General features: G+C 43.7%; 1 protein-coding gene across 1 annotated transcript in view; it reads left to right on the top strand.

The window, feature by feature from the left end:
* SLC22A5 (solute carrier family 22 (organic cation/carnitine transporter), member 5) overlaps positions 1-12,710 on the top strand; it is a 32,605-nt gene extending 19,895 nt beyond the window's left edge. The window contains exons 3-10 of the mRNA XM_006872923.1: positions 1,878-2,032; positions 2,832-3,003; positions 4,075-4,201; positions 6,163-6,263; positions 8,845-9,059; positions 10,481-10,663; positions 11,616-11,751; positions 12,593-12,710. Coding sequence (XP_006872985.1) covers positions 1,878-2,032; positions 2,832-3,003; positions 4,075-4,201; positions 6,163-6,263; positions 8,845-9,059; positions 10,481-10,663; positions 11,616-11,751; positions 12,593-12,680 — 1,177 coding nt within the window. The 3' untranslated portion in view covers positions 12,681-12,710. The remainder of the gene's footprint in view (positions 1-1,877; positions 2,033-2,831; positions 3,004-4,074; positions 4,202-6,162; positions 6,264-8,844; positions 9,060-10,480; positions 10,664-11,615; positions 11,752-12,592) is intronic.
* Positions 12,711-18,200: the final 5,490 nt, after the last annotated feature.

The raw sequence follows: 18,200 nt of genomic DNA, 5'->3' as shown, positions 1-18,200 counted from the left end.
CGCTTGGCTATAGACTAGACTGCCCTGAGGACAGAGATAGCATTGCTTTTATTCTGCTATCTCCCAGTGCCTGGTATATACTAAGTGCTCTGTAAATATTCATTGAGTAAAAATGGGTGTCAACCTGCCTCAAGTTGAACTTGTTATTTGCCACTAGGTTGACATATTCCTCCCTGTTTTTGCCAAGGTCTTAAAAACAAAACAAAATGTAAAAAACCATTTTTATTGTAAAATGAACACAGACAGAAAATCACACAACAAAAATGTGTGGTTTAATGAATGATTCCAAAGTAAATAGCATGGTAACCATCACCAAGTCAAGAAACAGAACTTTGCTGGCCACAAAGAAGCCACATCCATGTGCCCATCCCAATTGCAAGGCCCTCCCTCCCACATTAAGTAACCACTATTCTGGGACCAAGGAGCTCTGGTAGCGTAGTGGTTATGAATCGGGTTGTGAACCTCAAGGTCAGTTGTTCGAAACTACCAGCTGTTCCGTGGGAGAAAGATGAGGCTTTCTGCTCCCGTAAAGATTTATAGCCTCAGAAACCCTGTACAGGGTCGCTATGAGACAGAACCAACTCAGTGGCACCTAACAAAACAATAACAATTCAAATTCTTACAATAATCACTTCCTTGGGAGTTTTTTGTAGCTTTGTCACCCAAATGTACATCTTAGTGATGGTGGTGATATGCTGTGGAGTCCGTTCCAACTCATAGCGACCCTGTACAGGGTTTCCGAGGCTGTAAACCTTTCACGGGAGCAGAAAGCCTCATCTTTCTCCCACAGAACAGCTGGTAGTTTCGAACTGCTGACCTTGAGGTTCACAGCCCGATTTGTAACCACTATGCTACCAGAGCTCCTTAATGTATATCTTAGGTATCAATTTATTCTTTTCCACTTAAAAATTTTGACATGCCTTTTAGTGTATTTTAACCTATAGATTCTCCCTCCATCCCTTTCTTTACCTGTTTTTTATCTGTTGATGAAACCCATGTTTCTCCGGTAGAATTTCCCAGCCTGAATGTTGCTAATTGCACCCTTATGGTGCAGTTCAGCATATTCCTCTTTCACTGTATTTCTTACAACTTGGCAGCTGGATCCAGAAGCTATAGCAGGTTCAGGTTCAATCCCTTTGTTAGGACTACAGGACATGTGCAGTGACTATGGTGTTAGCACTCATTGATGTGGAATCCCTGTTCATTCATTGAGGGTTATAAAATGGTGGTATTCTGATTCTCCTAATTCTAATTAAGAGTTAGAATCCTTTTATAAAGTGACACTTGCCCTTATCTGTTATTGGTTACTGTTCACGTAGTTGACCTGGGAAGGTCAGGACAAATGCTCCTGTTCTCTTTATTTGCCAGTTTTCATGATAATTGTCACTCATCTTCCTCAAAAGTTGACCTTTTAAAAACATACGTATCATTATGAATATGTGTATTTAAACATATCACTTTCAGTGTTTCAATCATTACCATTTCAATCATTACCATAATTGTGCCTTTTGGACAATTCTGCTGTCCAGACTGCATGTTTGTCCTGGGAAGCATAGAAGGAAAGTAATAGAACAGAGACTGGGAGCCCTGGTAGCATAATAGGTTACATGCTGGGCTGCTAGCTGCAAGGTCAGCAATTTGACTCTGCCAGTCACTAGGTAGGAGAAAGCTGAGTCTTTCCGGAAACCCTATACAGGGTAACTGTGAGTCAGAACTGACTCCCTAGCACACAGCCACCACCACCACCACTGGGAGTCTGGGCTGTCCCTGACACCAGATAACCCCTCCCTGATGGGTCTGGGGAACACCTCTCTTCACGAAACCCGTTTCTGCTGCCTTTCCCCACTGATCCTCTTTCACTCTTCATCTCTTCCCAGGTTTGGTCGGAAGAATGTGCTGTTTGTGACCATGGCCATGCAGACAGGTTTCAGCTTCCTGCAGGTTTTTTCAACAAACTTCGAGATGTATACCGTGCTGTTTATCATTGTAGGCATGGGCCAGATCTCCAACTACGTGGCAGCTTTTGTCCTGGGTATGGCCATCAAGTTAGAGTTGAGTACTTGATCCTGTGTTTCACCATCACCTCACCATCCCTTTTTTGGACACAGCCATGCCGTCCCTCAAAGGGAAGTGGTCTCTAGCAACACTGACCAGGGATTCTTGGTGAACATAATTTATAGACAGGGAAATTGAGTCAGACCAGTGACCAACCTTGGGTCCTCAGCATCACACGAGTCTGGCTTCTTAATTCCAGTTCTTCTCTGACCTCTGCAGTGTGGCACCTTGGTCTTGTTGGCACTTCATTTTACTAGGACCCACCAAAGATCATCCATGAAAAGGGCCTGCCACTGCTCAGGCCTGGTGGAGGCATGACTCGAGGAGTAATGCTCATGATTGGCGGTCTCACTAAGGAAGAAAGCTATTGTATTATTGAAAGGATTATTCTTTTTTTCTCTTCACACTTAAATGGAATATTTCTTCCTTCAAGAATAACAGTCAGCATGTGCATTCTCAGTGGTTACTTCACCTTCAATGAGTTTTTCCTTGTGTGTGGATTGCACTTGGGTTCCTGATGTAGCATCTGTAGCATGTAGCATAGGAAAGTGGTGACATTTTCATCATTGATTTGTCACTGAGATTACAACAAGGTGCCCCCAGGAAATGGTCAGACTTGACTGAGTTCAGAACCCCACCCTCTTCTCAGGGCATGGGAACTTAAACATAGATCTGGCTGATTTCTTGTCCATATGCTGAGAAAGATACCATAGAAGATTAATATGGAAACAAACCAAATTCAAAAGCTAACATGACTTCTCCCTTATTTTGAACAGGAACAGAAATTCTTGGCAAGTCAGCTCGCATTGTATTCTCCACGTTAGGAGTGTGCATATTTTATTCATTTGGGTACATGTTGCTGCCACTGTTTGCTTACTTCATCAGAACCTGGAGGATGCTGCTGCTGGCGCTGACGGTGCCTGGGTTGCTGTGTGCAGCGCTCTGGTGGTAAGTGTGGTTGTTCTAGCTGGTCTTCGCTAGAGGGCAGCAACAACCCATAAATCCCTATTTGGGCTCACAGGGACAGGAAGTATAGATTGTATCTAAGTTATTTCAGAATGTTTTTCCACACTCAAAAACAGAAAAATCCCAACATATCAGCAGACTTTTTCTCAGCTTTATACTGGATTGGTCTGAAGGAAAGGAGAGGGAGAAGAGGTCGTAGAGAAGCAATGGGAACCAGCATGACCTACAAGAATTTATCAGGCCCCAAGACAAGAGCCCTTAGGCCTTGGTTCTGCTTGTCAGTGTTGCTTAGGCCTCATGCCACGACACTGAGGGAAGAGAGATAAAGTGGGGGCTCTCAGGGTGGCTACATGAAAGCTGGGGTCCACCTGAGTCTCTAAGCTAGAGTAGTTGGCCTGGCAGAGAGGATGCCATTCCCCAACCAGAAAGGGACCACGCAGAGGGACTGCAGGTAGGGAAGCTAAGCTACAAGGAGCTGAGAGCATTTTTAGGGCACAAGCGAGAAGAAACAGCACACAGCATGGATCCTGGTCAGGGGTTACCCAGTCACGGTGAGGTCAAAAGTTAAGAGCCACAAAGGCTCAAAGCAATCAGATGCCTTCATAAATATTATTTTAGGCAAACCATCTGAAAAACCTTTTGGGTGGATCAGGGCTTGGGTGAGGGGAAAATAGAGGTTCAGAGTTTAGTGCGGACAGTGCTGTGGTTTCAGGGGGACCATGCAGGGAGTATGGCAGGACAAGGGGCTGGACAGGACTGAGCACATCAACCGAAGCCAGGCTTCAGCCCTGCAGGTGGCACCACTGATCTTAGGAAATGGAAGTGGCTGGCCAGTGTAGGAATTCTTCCATCATGGTGTGCTGGCCCCTCCTAAGTGAACGGTACTCAAGAGCTCACACTTCATCTCTTCACTTTGGCTTGTAAACACCAGGCATTCCACACACTGAGCTCTGGTTCTGAAGCTTTGTTTCCCACCTCCACTTGAGCCATACCTGGGCTGTTGTAAACTATTGGGCCTGGAGGCCTCAATGAGATTGCTGCTTGTACTTCTAGGTTCATCCCTGAGTCTCCCAGATGGCTCATCTCTCAGGGACGTTATAAAGAAGCAGAGGGGATCATCCGCAAGGCTGCTAAAATCAACCGGATTGTTGTAACCTCAGCCATCTTTGACCCTACTGAGGTAAGCAGCAAACGGGAGAGCCACACTTGACAGGGTTTGAGAGCAGCCTACACTGTCCTAAAGCCCTCCCTTTACACAGGAGCCCAGCCCTCTCACTGCTCAAGCCCCAGCTGCCCACAAGGCAGATTCTGATCCAGTTTGGAAGTTGAGGAGAAAAGTACCAACTGCCTAACACTTCACCTTTCCCATTACTTTTAATAACACACACCTTCATAAGGAAGAAGGCTCTCATGAAGTTGTTGTTGTTGTTAAGTGCCGTCGAGTCAGATCTGGCCCATAGTGACCCTGTATAGGGTTTCTGAGGAGTAGCTGGTGAGATTGAACCACCAACCTTGCGATTCAAACCAACTTTGCAGTCCAGTACATCATTTCAGAAATCATTGTTGCTATCATAGTTTGTCAAGGAGCTCTGGTAGCGTAGTGGTTATGAATCGGGCTGCGAACCTTAAGGTCAGCGGTTCGAAACTACCAGTCGCTCCGCGGGAGAAAGATGAGGCTTTCTACTCCCGTAAAGATTTACACCCTCGGAAACTCTGTACAGGGTCGCTATGGGTCGGACCCGACTCGATGGCACTTAACAACAACAACAACATCATAGTTTGTCATCTTAAAAACACAATTAAGTGACGCGTGATAGATTTAGAGCTAGACATGTTCAGTCTTTGCCACCCACTAGTGATTAGTTTGTTTCATCACATATTGGAACAGGGGCCTCTTTGCTATCCACCCCTTTCCTCCCCCCTCTACTTTTCTTCCTCCTGCAAACCCTGCTCTCACACACCATGAGTAATTTCTTGGCTCTGCCTGGTTCCTGGTTCTCCTTTCTCCTTCCTGTTTCCTCTCCTTCTCCCCTCTCTGCAGCAGGCAGTGTTCTCAGTCTCGTGACTACAAGAAGAGGTTAGAGGCTGAACATGCTGCTTGATGTGGTTCTGGAATGTCTCTGAGCTGACCAGGGAGACCAGGAAGCAGAAATGGTCCCAGGGACTGGGTGTGGGAACAGCATCAGTCATGCTGAAGTGTGAGCTGCAGGCATGGCAGAGATGTTCAGGATTCAAGAGCAGATGCAGGGAGGGGACTGAGAAAGAGGTCAGTGATTGTAGGCAGCAAAGAGGCTGATGGTTACAGACAGTGGGGCAAGAGCTCCCACTTAGCATGTCCTGGGAAAGGTGCTGGTCTGCAAAGGGTAGGGCAGGGGCAGAGAGGCCTTTGGCTGCCTTTAAGTGAAGGGTCAGTCTAGGTAAACTCATAAACCCACTGGCATATTTGAGGAAATGAGGCAATTTCAGGGGATCCTTTAAGTCAGAAGTTGACCTTCTGTTGAACTGCAAACTCGGGGAAAAACAAGCTACAAGGCTGGGTTTGCTTAAGAAAGCAACATTAGTGTGTTTAGACGTGTGGTTTATTAATGGCCTTGGCTGTGCCTAATTACATAGGAAGTTACTCTGGGTGAAGCTCAGGTCAATTTTCCTGTTTTTCTATCTGACATTTTTGTTCCCCTGAAGTAGACAAGTAACTATGCATACTTGACATGAGGGCTCAAAACATTAATTATTTGTAAATATCCAATCAATAAAACACACAGCCAACTTCTATCTCTAACCCAGAGGGCAAGGAGTCAGTCCTGGAAGGACTGCTTGGAGGCTTCCCTGGAATGTGGTCAATGACAAGGGTGGGAGTGGGGCACAGGGAGCCCTTATTGCGTCCCCCAGGGACTGACCACCTGCTTCTCCTTTTCATTCTTCACTCAATTTGGTTATTGACAAGGCCTAGGAAAACCCTCAGCAGCCCAGCGCGCAGTCACAATACATACTCTTCTTTTCTTCAAGGCTGAAACATAACACACTCCCCAACTCTGAGACACAGGAAGAGAAGCTAAGATGCCAGGGTTTCGGGTGTTATTGGATACTCTCGAGTCTCTGACCTTCTTCCCCTTCGATCCGATTGCCATGTCTTTCCTGCAGCTACAAGACCTAAGTTCCCAGAAGCAGCAGTCCCTCAGCATTCTGGATCTGCTCCAAACCCGGAATATCCGAATGATCACCATCATGTCCATAATGCTGTGGTGCGTAAGTGAGACCTGCCTGAGGCTTTTTGCACACAGACAAGTCTCAGACACAAGTTGAAAGGCTGTGTCATCAGAAAGTGAAAGAGGTGTGCTTTGCAAGGGAAGAAATGAGCTTGCCACAATTCTTCATTTGTTGGACTCTCAGAAAAGGCACATGAAAACTGCTTTGGAGACTTTGGGAGGGGGCAATACAGGATCTTTGGGGAATCACTCCAGGTCTGAGGCAGATCTGTGCTCTCCTTGCTTGTTTGTTCCTGTGCCATTCTGCACACACACACACACACACACACACACACACACACACACACACACATATACTACCCAGTCACCAGCAGCAGCTGAGAAGGACAGCTGAGGCTTCTAAGAAGCATCTGAATGTGAAGACACCATTTCTTCCAGGTTACAGAGGTGACGGGCTGAGCTGCTGTGCTCTGGGATGTTCAGTGCCTATCCTGGAGGCAGGGCTTGGCTAGCTCCCCTAATCAGACATTTCACCAGGCATCAGGGAGGGCCCTAGAGAGTTTTTGTTGAGTGTTCAGGCTCTGTGATGCCCTGGAGCTGCTAGGGGAGCAGTGATCGATGGGTGAGTAGGGAGGACTTCATCTCAGGGTCCTCACTACTAGATTCAACCAGCCTGGTGGCAGCCAACAACTTTACATACTGGGGGAACAATGAGTCACCCATTTCCAATGAATAGCCCCAGATCCTATCAAAGCAGTGCACCTCACCCCCACCTCCCACCCTTACCCTGTTGTTGGCTTCTAGGCATTTAGTTTGTACTACAAACTTGCCAGTCTGTAGTGAGTCATCTCTTTGTGGTTCACTAAGCTCTGGATTTCTCTGGATTTCCCAGGGACTCAAGCCCACTCCTTTTTCTCTGTTTGCACCAGCTGCAATTTCAACCTGCAGATGAATTAAAAACACTCAGTCCATAAAGATTTGGTTTGCTAAGGAGTGTCAGTCTTCAACAGAGTGCCTACTGAGGACAAGACCCAGGCCAGGGACAGTGGGGAGCATGCAAATGAGAGAAGATATGGCCCCACCACTAGGAGTACCCTCTCTTATCCACCAGTGTCATCAGGTGGTGTCAGTTGCTCTGGACCAGCCTCTTCTGGCTGGTTGCCAGGTAGTGATGGTGATGGTGATGGTTGTTGTGTGCTGTGGAATTGGTTCCAACTCATAGCAACTTAGTGTAGGGTTTCCGAGGCTGCAAATCTCAGAGCAGAAAGTTCCATCTTTCTCCCATGGAGCGGCTGGTAAACATGAACTGCTGATCCTATGATTAGCAACTCAACTCATAACCTACGATGTTTGTTGTTGTTGAAGTGCCTTTGAGTAGGTTCCGACTTATAGCAGCCCTGAGGCTCAAACCAACCTTGAAGCCCATTGTTTTATCCTGCAGTGCCATATCACTACCCTACAGGGCGTATATATGTTGTTTTTGTTGCCAAGGTACTATTATTGGTGTCTGCCTGGTATCTTTCTCCAAATGTTTGGCATAATGTTTTGACCTCATTTGATCTTTTCTCTCCAGTCCTACCACACCCCACTCGATATCTGCCTCCTTACCCATTCTCCAGTTCCTTTTTCAATGGTTGGACTTGGAGAGGCTCAGAGAGGGAGAAGCAGGCTTCTTTCAGTGTCCCAGATTAGGATTTTTAAAACTAAAAAGCAGGTTAGAATTTCTTCTTTTAATGAATCAAACCTATCTATGTGGTGCTTTGGGTTAATGCGCTGGATTGTAATGTAAGTTTGAACCACAAGGTTGGCGGTTCAAGCTCACCAGCCGCTCCTTGGGAACCCTATTAGGGTCGCTATGGAGCGGGACCAACTTGATGGCATGTAACAACAACAACAAAGTTTATCTAGAGAGTCCTGGTGTGGCGCTGTTGGTTAATGTACTCTATTTCAAAGTTGGTTTGAACCACAAGGTTGGTGGTTCAAGCTCACCAGCCACTCCTTGGAAGCCCTATACATGGTCACTATGGGACAGAACCAACTCGACAGAACCAACAAAACAACAACAAAAGTCTATAAACCTTTTTGCTGTGATACTTTTGCACACTGATACCATTTGGCTGAAGGTTGTTCTCTTTTGTTCTGATAAGTAAGATGTATAGTTAGATCTATAGTTAGATCCCTCCTGTTCCTGGTTTAAATAATTTTTTTTTACTGTTTTATTGTGAATTATGTGATAGTTTACATGGGATACCATAGGTTTTACATTCATTCTGTCATATATTGTTTCATTGCCATAGTTACAATCCCGTCCATGCATTATTAACCAACCAAAGGGTATACCCTGTAAGCATGCCCTCCCCCCACCCCTAGTCATCAGCACACAGCCCCTTTCTCTCTCTGGATCTCAAGTCCCCAGCCTCTCCATCTCTCCACGTCATCGTCTCTGCCTCCATCTCAGGTGTCACGACTTCTCTGGGTAGGGTCCTGCTCTCTGCTCTTCTCCATTGCCTGGTTTAAAGAATTTTGAGTTTCCTTAAATAATTATATTTTTTAATTGTACATGTTGGGAGGGCTATGTAAACTTGCTGCTTCAGTTCTCCTTTGTACTCTGTTTCAGGATGACAATATCAGTGGGATATTTCGGGCTTTCTCTGGATACCCCTAACTTGCATGGAGACATCTACCTGAACTGCTTCCTCTCAGCAGTGGTTGAAGTCCCAGCGTACATTGTGGCCTGGGTGCTGCTGCAGCATCTGCCCAGGCGCTATTCCATGGCCACCGCCCTCTTCCTCGGTGGCAGTGTTCTTCTCTTCCTGCAGCTGGTGCCTCCAGGTAGGTACCATGTACACCTGTGATCTTGGGTCCTCATTGAGTCACTTAGGCTGTCTTCCCCATTAATAAGAAAAACCATGCTCACCACAGCTCATCTGCACACATGCATTCTTAGCCTAAACATCTAGGAAAATGACCGCCTAGGCCTTGGGAGATCGAAGCAAGGAACCATTTCATTTGGGGCTGTTGGTTATTTCACTCTCTACCCATGTTGCTGTATTTATTCATATTTGATTTCCTCTTCCTTACCTCTAAATTAGTCATTTAGATATTCAGCAAAGCATTTTGGAGTGCACACTGGCAAATCTGCTGCACAAGATTCAAGAGTAAAGATTTCAGTTTGAGGACTGAGGTGCGCTTGACCCAAACCATGGTATTTTCAGTTACCTCATATACTTGTTTAAGTTGGACAGTGAATAAGGAAGGCCATAGAAGAATTGATGCATTTAAGTTATAGAGTTGGAGAAGAATGTGAATCCCTTGTAATCCATCATTGTACCCGTGGTTTTAGGGACCTCTGGTAATCATTTTGGGGCCCCTGGGACTGGGAACATTGCTCTACAGAAACAACCTCCAGTGTGGCATAGCAGAAGAAGCCCCGGAATGTTCACAGCAGTTCACTCCTGAGCTCACACAGGCCTGTCTCCTCACTGCCGCAGCCAGAAAGATGGATTGGAGGATTGTCCTGAGGCTCTGATAGGCTGCAGTTTTTGAGGTCCAAGTAGAATGAAAGCTTGACAGGAGTTCTAATCGAACTCTCCCTTCACCTAAAAGTCATGAATTTATTCCACAGTGCCTGCAGCATGAGATTTTAGGGTAAGGGCTAACTCCCTGGCATTGTGTTGTTAAGTGCCATCGAGTCAGTTCCGACTCATAGCAACCCCATATAGGGTTCCCTAGGAGCGACTGGTGGGTTTGAACCACTAACCTTATGGTTAGCAGCCCAGTACTAATCCTACAGCACTACACCAGGACTCAAGCTCCCTCACAGGTGTGTCTTTAATGAGTCTGCACTAGAAAGCAGGTTTATGTGGGCTTTTGAGGGGCTCACTCTGGTGGTCGTTGTTGTTAAGTGCCTTTGAGTCAATTCCAACCCATAGTGACCCGGTATAGGGTTTCCAAGGAGCAGCTGGTGAGCTTGAACCACTGACGTTGCAGTTCAAACAACTTTGCAGTCTGACGCATTAACCCCCAGCGCCACATTAGGCTGCGGAAAATAGCATGTTCTTACACCACTTCAGTAATTAATTTGGAGGGAAATCTTGAGTATCCCCATTTCCCCAAAGAAGAAGTTATAGGAACCCCCTCCCCTTAAAAGGGGAGAAGGTATGTTTGTTTCAGGAAAGAAAGAAATGGAACTGTAACTTGCAGAGTGCATTGAGTTGGTGCCCACCCCTGCTTACTCCCCTTTGCTCCTGCAGACCTACACTACTTGACCATTGTGCTAGTGATGGTGGGCAAGTTTGGAATCACTGCTGCCTTCGCCATGGTCTACGTGTACACTGCCGAGCTCTACCCCACGGTAGTCAGAAACATGGGTGTGGGAGTTAGCTCCACAGCATCCCGCCTGGGCAGCATCCTGTCTCCCTACTTCGTTTACCTGGGTAAGTCCTCTGGGTGAAAGGGTCTTCCCAGGGTCTGACACACAGGCGTGATGGGTGGAAACACTTTGTGACTTCAGTGTGAGCTGGAGATACTTTGCTAACAGGAAAACCAGCAGATAGAGCAAGTGGGATTCATCTCATGCTGGATCTCCACCTAGAGAGGCGATCTAGTTCAGGTACACTCTGGGAGTAGTACTTATGAATGGAAAAACAGCCTATAGACTAGTTAGAAATTGATAAAAAAAAAAAAGCAGGAACATTTGTTTCTGTTTCAACCATCCCAGACCTTCCACTAGAGAATACTTATCCTAAGAAACTACAGAGTGATTTAGGAAGCCACAGTACTTAATTGGAGAAATTTTATACTTCGAATAAGAGTTTTAAAGGATACAAAAGGAAAAAAGGTTCATTCAAGAGATTTTGTGAACTGAGAAGTGCTATACCTTGGAGCACTTCACACAGTGAGCTTATACTGTGTAGCATTTCCTTGTGCCATTTTATGTAACAGATTATTTCCTTATGGTTGCTCCAGTTTCTCTATCTTTGGATTCCCAGAGTGCTCTGTTAACATAACATGCTACGTCGATCAGACAAGCAGAAACGTTGTCCTTTATAGCCTGAAAGCGAATCCAGCAGGCTGTGGCACCTGGCGAGTTAGAGGAGTGAGTCCTGTCTGTGGATGAAAACCTTGGGTTCCTTGGAACTAGGAATAGTCATCACAGTGATTCAGGTCCCTCCCCACTGCCCCCTGTATTTCTTCCCTGAACCATGGAGGCACCGCTGAACCTCTGGGCATGTCTGTGTCAACTTGGAGTCTGTCTTGGTGCCAGATTCCAGTCTGGTACATGCTGAAGCCGAGAAGGCAGGTGGTTTCCTTTATAGAGTCTCAGGAATGTAAAGGGATGGAGGAAACCGCAGCCTCCAACTCAGCGCTCCGTCTGCTTTGCCCTAGGTGCCTATGACCGTTTCCTGCCCTACATTCTCATGGGAAGTCTGACCATCCTGACTGCCATCCTCACCTTGTTCCTCCCAGAGAGCTTCAACAACCCCCTCCCAGACACCATTGACCAGATGCTAAGGGTCAAAGGGTAAGAAGGGCTTTTTCCTCAAGTATTAGCACTCTGGGGCCGGGCCTGGTCAGGTCTCCGGAGCCCCTCACAGTAGTCTCCCTAAAACTCTTTCTCGCAAGCACCGTGGCCTAGTTTATCCATCAGAACCTATAAATAATGGGTTATAAATGGCAAGGTGCTTACAGCCTGTCCTCTCTGTTCTGATCCTGCATGGATATGTTACCTTGTACATCTCCACGGCAACAGTTCTGGGATGTAGAACAGGAGAAACCTTTCAGAATTTCACCGCCTGTGGTGAAAATATCCGCAGTTTATATTATTTTTTTTAAAAAAAGACTGGCTGTTATTGTTGTTTTTAAGTGCTGTCAAATTGGTTAATGGCTGGTGGCCTCAAACTGTGGATCTCATGATTTGCAGTCCAATGCTTATCATATGGAGCCACTGAGCTCCCTTAAATAATGGTTGTTGTTGTTAAGTGCCATCGAAGTCGATTCCAACCCATAGCAACCCTGTATAGGATTCCCGAGGAGCGGCTGTTGAGCTTGAACCACCAATCTTGCAGTTCAGACTGACTTTGCAGTCCAGCGCATTACCCCGCTGCACCACACCAGGACTCCTAAATACTGGTTGTTGTTGTTGTTGTTAAGTGCCGTCGAGTCGGTTCCGACCCATAGTGACCCTGTACAGGGTTTCCGAGGCTGTAAGTCTTTACGGGAGCAGAAAGCCTCATCTTTCTCCCACGGAGCGGCTGGTAGTTTCAAACTGCTGACCTTACGGTTTGCAGCCCGATTCGTAACCACTACAGCTACCAGAGCTCCGTAAAATTTGTAACTAACATTTCTTTTGCTTGTTTTTATAGAATAAAATACAGGCCAAGTCCAAGCCACACACAGGTGTTAAAGGATGAAGAAGAAAACCCCACCATCCTTAAAAGCACAGCCTTCTAACACAACCTCCAGTGAGAAGCTGAAGAGGAAATACTGCTTCTGTCAGGAATGGCCTGTACAGACACTGGGTCCTGCAGTAACGAAGGTCTTTCTGTTTATTCTGTGGGCTCTGTTTCTGATTTGCTCACATTTGGTCCCCTAGACGCAGTGGCTGGTGTGGTCTTCAAGCACTCTCTTCTCTCCTGGGGCACCATGGCTATGAACAAAGCCCTACCTATTACAGTGATGGACTTTGCACTTCCTAAGAAGTTAACATTACAGTAGAACCAGCCAGACAAAGGCCCCTGATAAAGCTGAAGGTTCACATCTCCCCGCCTTTTCCCTTCCCCTCACTTTAAAGGACAAGAAATGATTTTATAGGGATTTGATGTCTTGTGTTTTCTCAGCTCCAAAGGATGCTGACTGTGAGTTTCGCCTCCTCAGGACAAGAGAGCCCAGGCTGTGGGGAGACCTAGAGGTGATTAAGGTGGAGGGCCTGAGCAAATTCAGGTTGTGTGGCAGGGACCTTGATTTGCGATCTCTTGGACCACTCAGTGTGACTGCTAGGTAGAGTTGTTTACATATCATCAAAGCACTGGGCTTGTTCAGACTTATAAGAAATGCATCATTGAATCTATTCTTGCTTTCCACTACTGTGTAAATCACACTTCCTAGTGACTTTGACTTCTTTGGTCTAGTTCGAAGGAAGTATATCAGTGAGAAAAAGAAGACAAGCAAACTTGTCTCTGCTCTCAGAACTGTAATGTTTTGTTGTGTCTTATTACTGTTTTTATTATGACTTTTTCTCCTTAAGTTATTTACCCTTCAGAATGGACTTGGAAAAGGCTGGTTCCTTATCCTCCTGGGTTTATCTTTTTTTCTCTTTTTAACCGGGAATCACTCTGACAATGGCATGCAGTTGCCACTTGTACATGCAAATCTTTGGCCTTACCAACCAGTAGCACTTCTCTGCGTGCCCAGAATGCCACTGTGTGTGTTCCTTTTGTGATGGTGACACAGTGGGCTCACCACCAAGAGGTCACCAGTTCCAATCCATCAGCCACTCCATTGGAGAAAGATGAGAGCATCTCCTCCCAGCAAGATTTACAGCCTCGGAAACCCTCTGGAGCAGTTGTACTCTTCCTGTAGGTCACTGTGAATTGAAGTAGACTCAGTGGCAGTGAGTGTGTGTTGGCGGGGAAGCGGGAAGATCATGGGGGAGAGATTGCAAAGAAGAAATTTAAATTGTGTTCACAATCCTTCAGAGATATTCACCTCAGTCATATAACATTGAGAGATATTTTGTGTTCAGTGTAATTTTCTTTTTTCTGATTATGTTACCATGGTACTCCTGAAGCAGATATTTCACCTGGTTAAAAAAAAAACATATTTTTGTGAAAGCTACTGAAGTGCCTTGGGAAATGAAAAAATTTTAATAAGTAAAATGATTTTTTAAATAATAGCAGCTGCTTACAACCTTTATTTACAGAATTCAGTAACCCTAACTTTCCTTTGTCAGCTTGAGCTTGTTCTTCCAGTGTTTTGGGATTCATTTCTAAAGCTAAAATTTAATCCAGAAATCTCACGCCACCAAGTAACTATGGACTGATCCAACCTGTTCCAAAGTATCTTAGCCTTTGTTTCCTTGAATGCAAAGCATGAGACCAGCACAGCTAGGTCATTTGTTTGGGAACAAGAGTCCAGGAAGCTGTGACAAGGGGAGGAAATAATAAAGGAGGGAGAGCTAGTACAAGAATGTCCAGCATTAAGGGCAGAGATGCTCCATCCAGCAAAAAATTCTAAAGAGCCTGTGTTGTTATTAAGTGCCGTCAAGTTGATTCCAACTCATAGCGACCCATATAGGGTTTCTGAGGTGAGCTTGAACCACTGACCTTCCAGTTTGAATCGACCTTGCATTCCAGCTCACTAACCAAAGAGCCTTAAGAAATTCTTAAAACCATCTGTACCATAGATAAAAGGTGGCATAGAGGAGCCCTGGTGATGTAGTAGTGTACATGTGAGGCTGCTAACCACAAGGTCAGCACTTCAAATCCACCAGTTGCTTTGTGGAAAAAAGATGAGCCTTTCTGCTCTGTAAAGATTTACAGCCTTGGAAGCCTTGTACAGGGTCACTGAGAGTCAGAACTGACTCAATGGTATACAACACAACAATTTATGTGTCCCAGTTAATCAAGGGTGGTCCCACTGGGGCTGGTCACACATGTATGGATCCCAGACAGGTTCTAAAGAACTCCCTGAATAGAAACCAAGTGGTAATCCATTGTAGACCCAAGATGATTATAAGGCATTGTCTACCAGGCTGTACCTCAGTGAAGCTGACCAAAGCTTGTGTGAACTGGGAACTTCAGTAGTGGTTAGAGTAGGTGCTGGGGCTGAAAGGATTTGGCATGGTGCACAAGAAATATCCGATAGACTCATACTTACATATATACAGGGGGACTCTAAAAGTTAGTGAAAATTTTTCGTTACCTTTAAAATATTTTAATAAGGGTACTTCAAAAAGTTCGTGGAGAAATGGAATTTTAAAATAAATATATAAATTTTATCTCTCAAGATACAAGCTCCATCAAGTTGAAGACACTTTTGTAAGTGATGATACCATCCCTAAAAAACAGAGGGTCTGGAAATTTAACCATGTCAATGCAGCCTTTTTTTTACAGTATTAGCTGAAGAAAACTGTTGTTAAGCGCCAGCGCCGTTGTGTGTGTGCCCTTGTAAGATTTTTTTAAGATCAGGAAACAAAAAAAGTCAGAAGAAACCAAACCAAGACTGTAAGGTGGATGCCCAATGATTTCCCATGGAAACGCTCACAAAATTGCCCTTGTTTGGTGAGAGGAATAAGCAGGAACATTGTTGTGGTGGAGGCCTCTCTGGGCCAGCTTTCCCAGGGGGTCTTTCTGCTAAAGCTCTGGCTCACTTTCTCAAAACACTCTCATAATAAACAGATGTTATCCTTCTTTGGCCCTCCAGAAAATCAACAAGCAAAATGCCTTGAGCATCCCAAAAAATTGTTGCCATGACCTTTGCTCTTGACCAAGCACTTCTGCTTTGACTAGACAGACCACTTCCACCTCTTAGTAGCCATTGCTTTGATTGTGCTGTGTCTTCAGGATCATACTAGCAAAGCCATGTTTCATCTCCTGTTACAATTCTTGAAATAAATCCTTCAGCATCTTGATCTCAATTGTTTAAAATTTCCATTGAAAGCTCTGCTTTGGTCTGATCTAAGCATACCAGTTTTGGCACCCATCAAGTGGAAAGTTTGCTCAACTTTAATTTCTTAGGCAGAATTGTGTAAGATGACCCAATTGAGATGTCTATGGTGTTGGCTATTGTTTCTGCTGTTAATTGTCAGCCCTCTTCAATTAGGGCACGAACAAGATTAATTTTCTTGTAAATTGATGTGGATGGTATGCCACTGAGGGATTCATCTTAACTTTGTCTGTCTCTTCTTAAAATGACATCCATTTGTAAACTCCTGATTTCTTTGGGCATTGTCCTCGTAAACTTTTTGTAAAGTATCAATGATTTCACCATTCTTCCACCCAAATCTCACCATAAATGTGATGTTTGTTCTTGCTTCAATTTTTGCAGAATTCATGTTGCTCTGATTGGGGCATTTTTCAAACTGATGTCTTATCCTTTAGTGCCTCAAACTAGATCCTGTCCAGACATGTTATAACAAGTTAGTACAAGTTTATTGTGGTGCAAAAAAAATTGAAACCCATGCATAGCTTTTTCATTATATGCATTTTTCATGAACTATCTGAAGTCCCCTAGTATATATCTGCATATAAGATATAGATGTATCACACACACACATATATATGTGTTCAAGGAGCTTCAAAAAGTTTATGAAAAATTCCATTATCTTTTAATTCCATTTTCCACAAACTTTTTAAAGCTCTCTCAAGTCTGAGATATTTATGTATTTGAGATATATATAAGTTTTATATTTTTTTCTCAGTACATCTGTGTGTATGTATCTGAGATACATATAAATTATATTTTTTCTTAGATATATCTTTGTATATGTATCTGAGATACATATAAATTATATATACACACACACATATATATACATATATATATAATTTACAACAGGGAGGTAATAATAGAAATCCTACAAAGTATACTCTCAGGCCACAGTGGAATTAAACTAGAAATCAATAACATGAAGATAACTTAAAATCCAAAATTATCTGGAAATTAAACAAAATGCTTTTAAATAACACATGGGTCAAAGAAAAGATCACAGGAGAAATTTTAAAGTATTTTCAAACAAATGAAATAAAGATTTGTGGGATGCAATAAAAGCTGTGCTTAGAGGAAAGTATGTTTCACTGAATGACTATATTATAAAACAAAGATATAAATCAATAATCTAAACTTCTACATTAGGAATTTTTGAAAAGAAAAGCAAATTAAATCTAAAACAGAAAAAAAAACCCACTATAAAACTAGAACAGAAATCAATGAAATTGAAAACAGGAAATAAATAATGAACATCAATAAAACTAAAAGCTGGTTCCTTAAATATTAACAAATTGATAAGCTTCTAGTCAGGCTAATGAAGAAAATGAGAAAAGACATAATTTACTTTGTGTATCAAAAATTATATAAGGGCCACCATATCTGATCCCATGGACATTAAAAGGATAATAAAGGAATATGAACACAAATTTGATAATTTATGAACCAGTTCCTTGAAAGACACAATCTACCAAAACTTTCACAAGAAAAATATATCATCTAAATAGGCTCATTATCGAAGAAAGTGACGCACCAATTAATAACCTTCCAAAACAGAACACACAAGGCCCAGATGGTTTTACTTGAGTTCTCATCAAACATTTAAAGACGGAATGACACCTATTTTCTAGACTCTCTCCAGAAAACAGAAGCAAAAGGAACATTTCCTTACTTGTTCTGTGAGGCTAGCATTATCTTGATAACCAAACCAGACAGAGTCATTGCTAGGAAGGAAAACTACAAACCATTGTCTCTCATGAACATAGATGCAAAAATCTTCACTGAAACAACAGCAAATCTACTCTAACACTGAATAAAAAGAATTGTACACAAGTGAGATTTATTCTAGACTGGTTCAACACTTAAAAATCACTTACTTTAGGCTAAAGAAAAATCATGACCATATCAGTATATCAGAAAAAAGCATTTAACAAAATCCCATACCCATTCATAATAAAACCTCAGCAAACTGGGATAGAGGAGAACTTCCTCAACTTGATGTAGAACTCTGTAAAACATCTGCAGCTCACATGATATTTATTGGTGAGAAACTAGATGCTTTCTGTGTAAGACCGAGAAGACAAGAATGACCCCAACACACTCCTATTCAACAATTTGCTAGAATACCTAGTGAATGCAATTAAGACCCCCACTGAGAAAGACACACAAATCGAGAAGGAAAAATAAAACTATATTTACAGATGAGATCTTTGTCTATATAGGAAAATCATGGAAGTTAACAACAACCAAAAGCACCCCACTGAAATA

Source organism: Chrysochloris asiatica, unplaced genomic scaffold, assembly GCF_000296735.1.
Source record: "Chrysochloris asiatica unplaced genomic scaffold, ChrAsi1.0 scaffold00215, whole genome shotgun sequence".
Classification (NCBI taxonomy): domain Eukaryota; kingdom Metazoa; phylum Chordata; class Mammalia; order Afrosoricida; family Chrysochloridae; genus Chrysochloris; species Chrysochloris asiatica.
The sequence above is the reverse complement of the archived record's forward strand: the minus strand, read 5'-3'. Positions and strand labels throughout refer to the sequence as shown.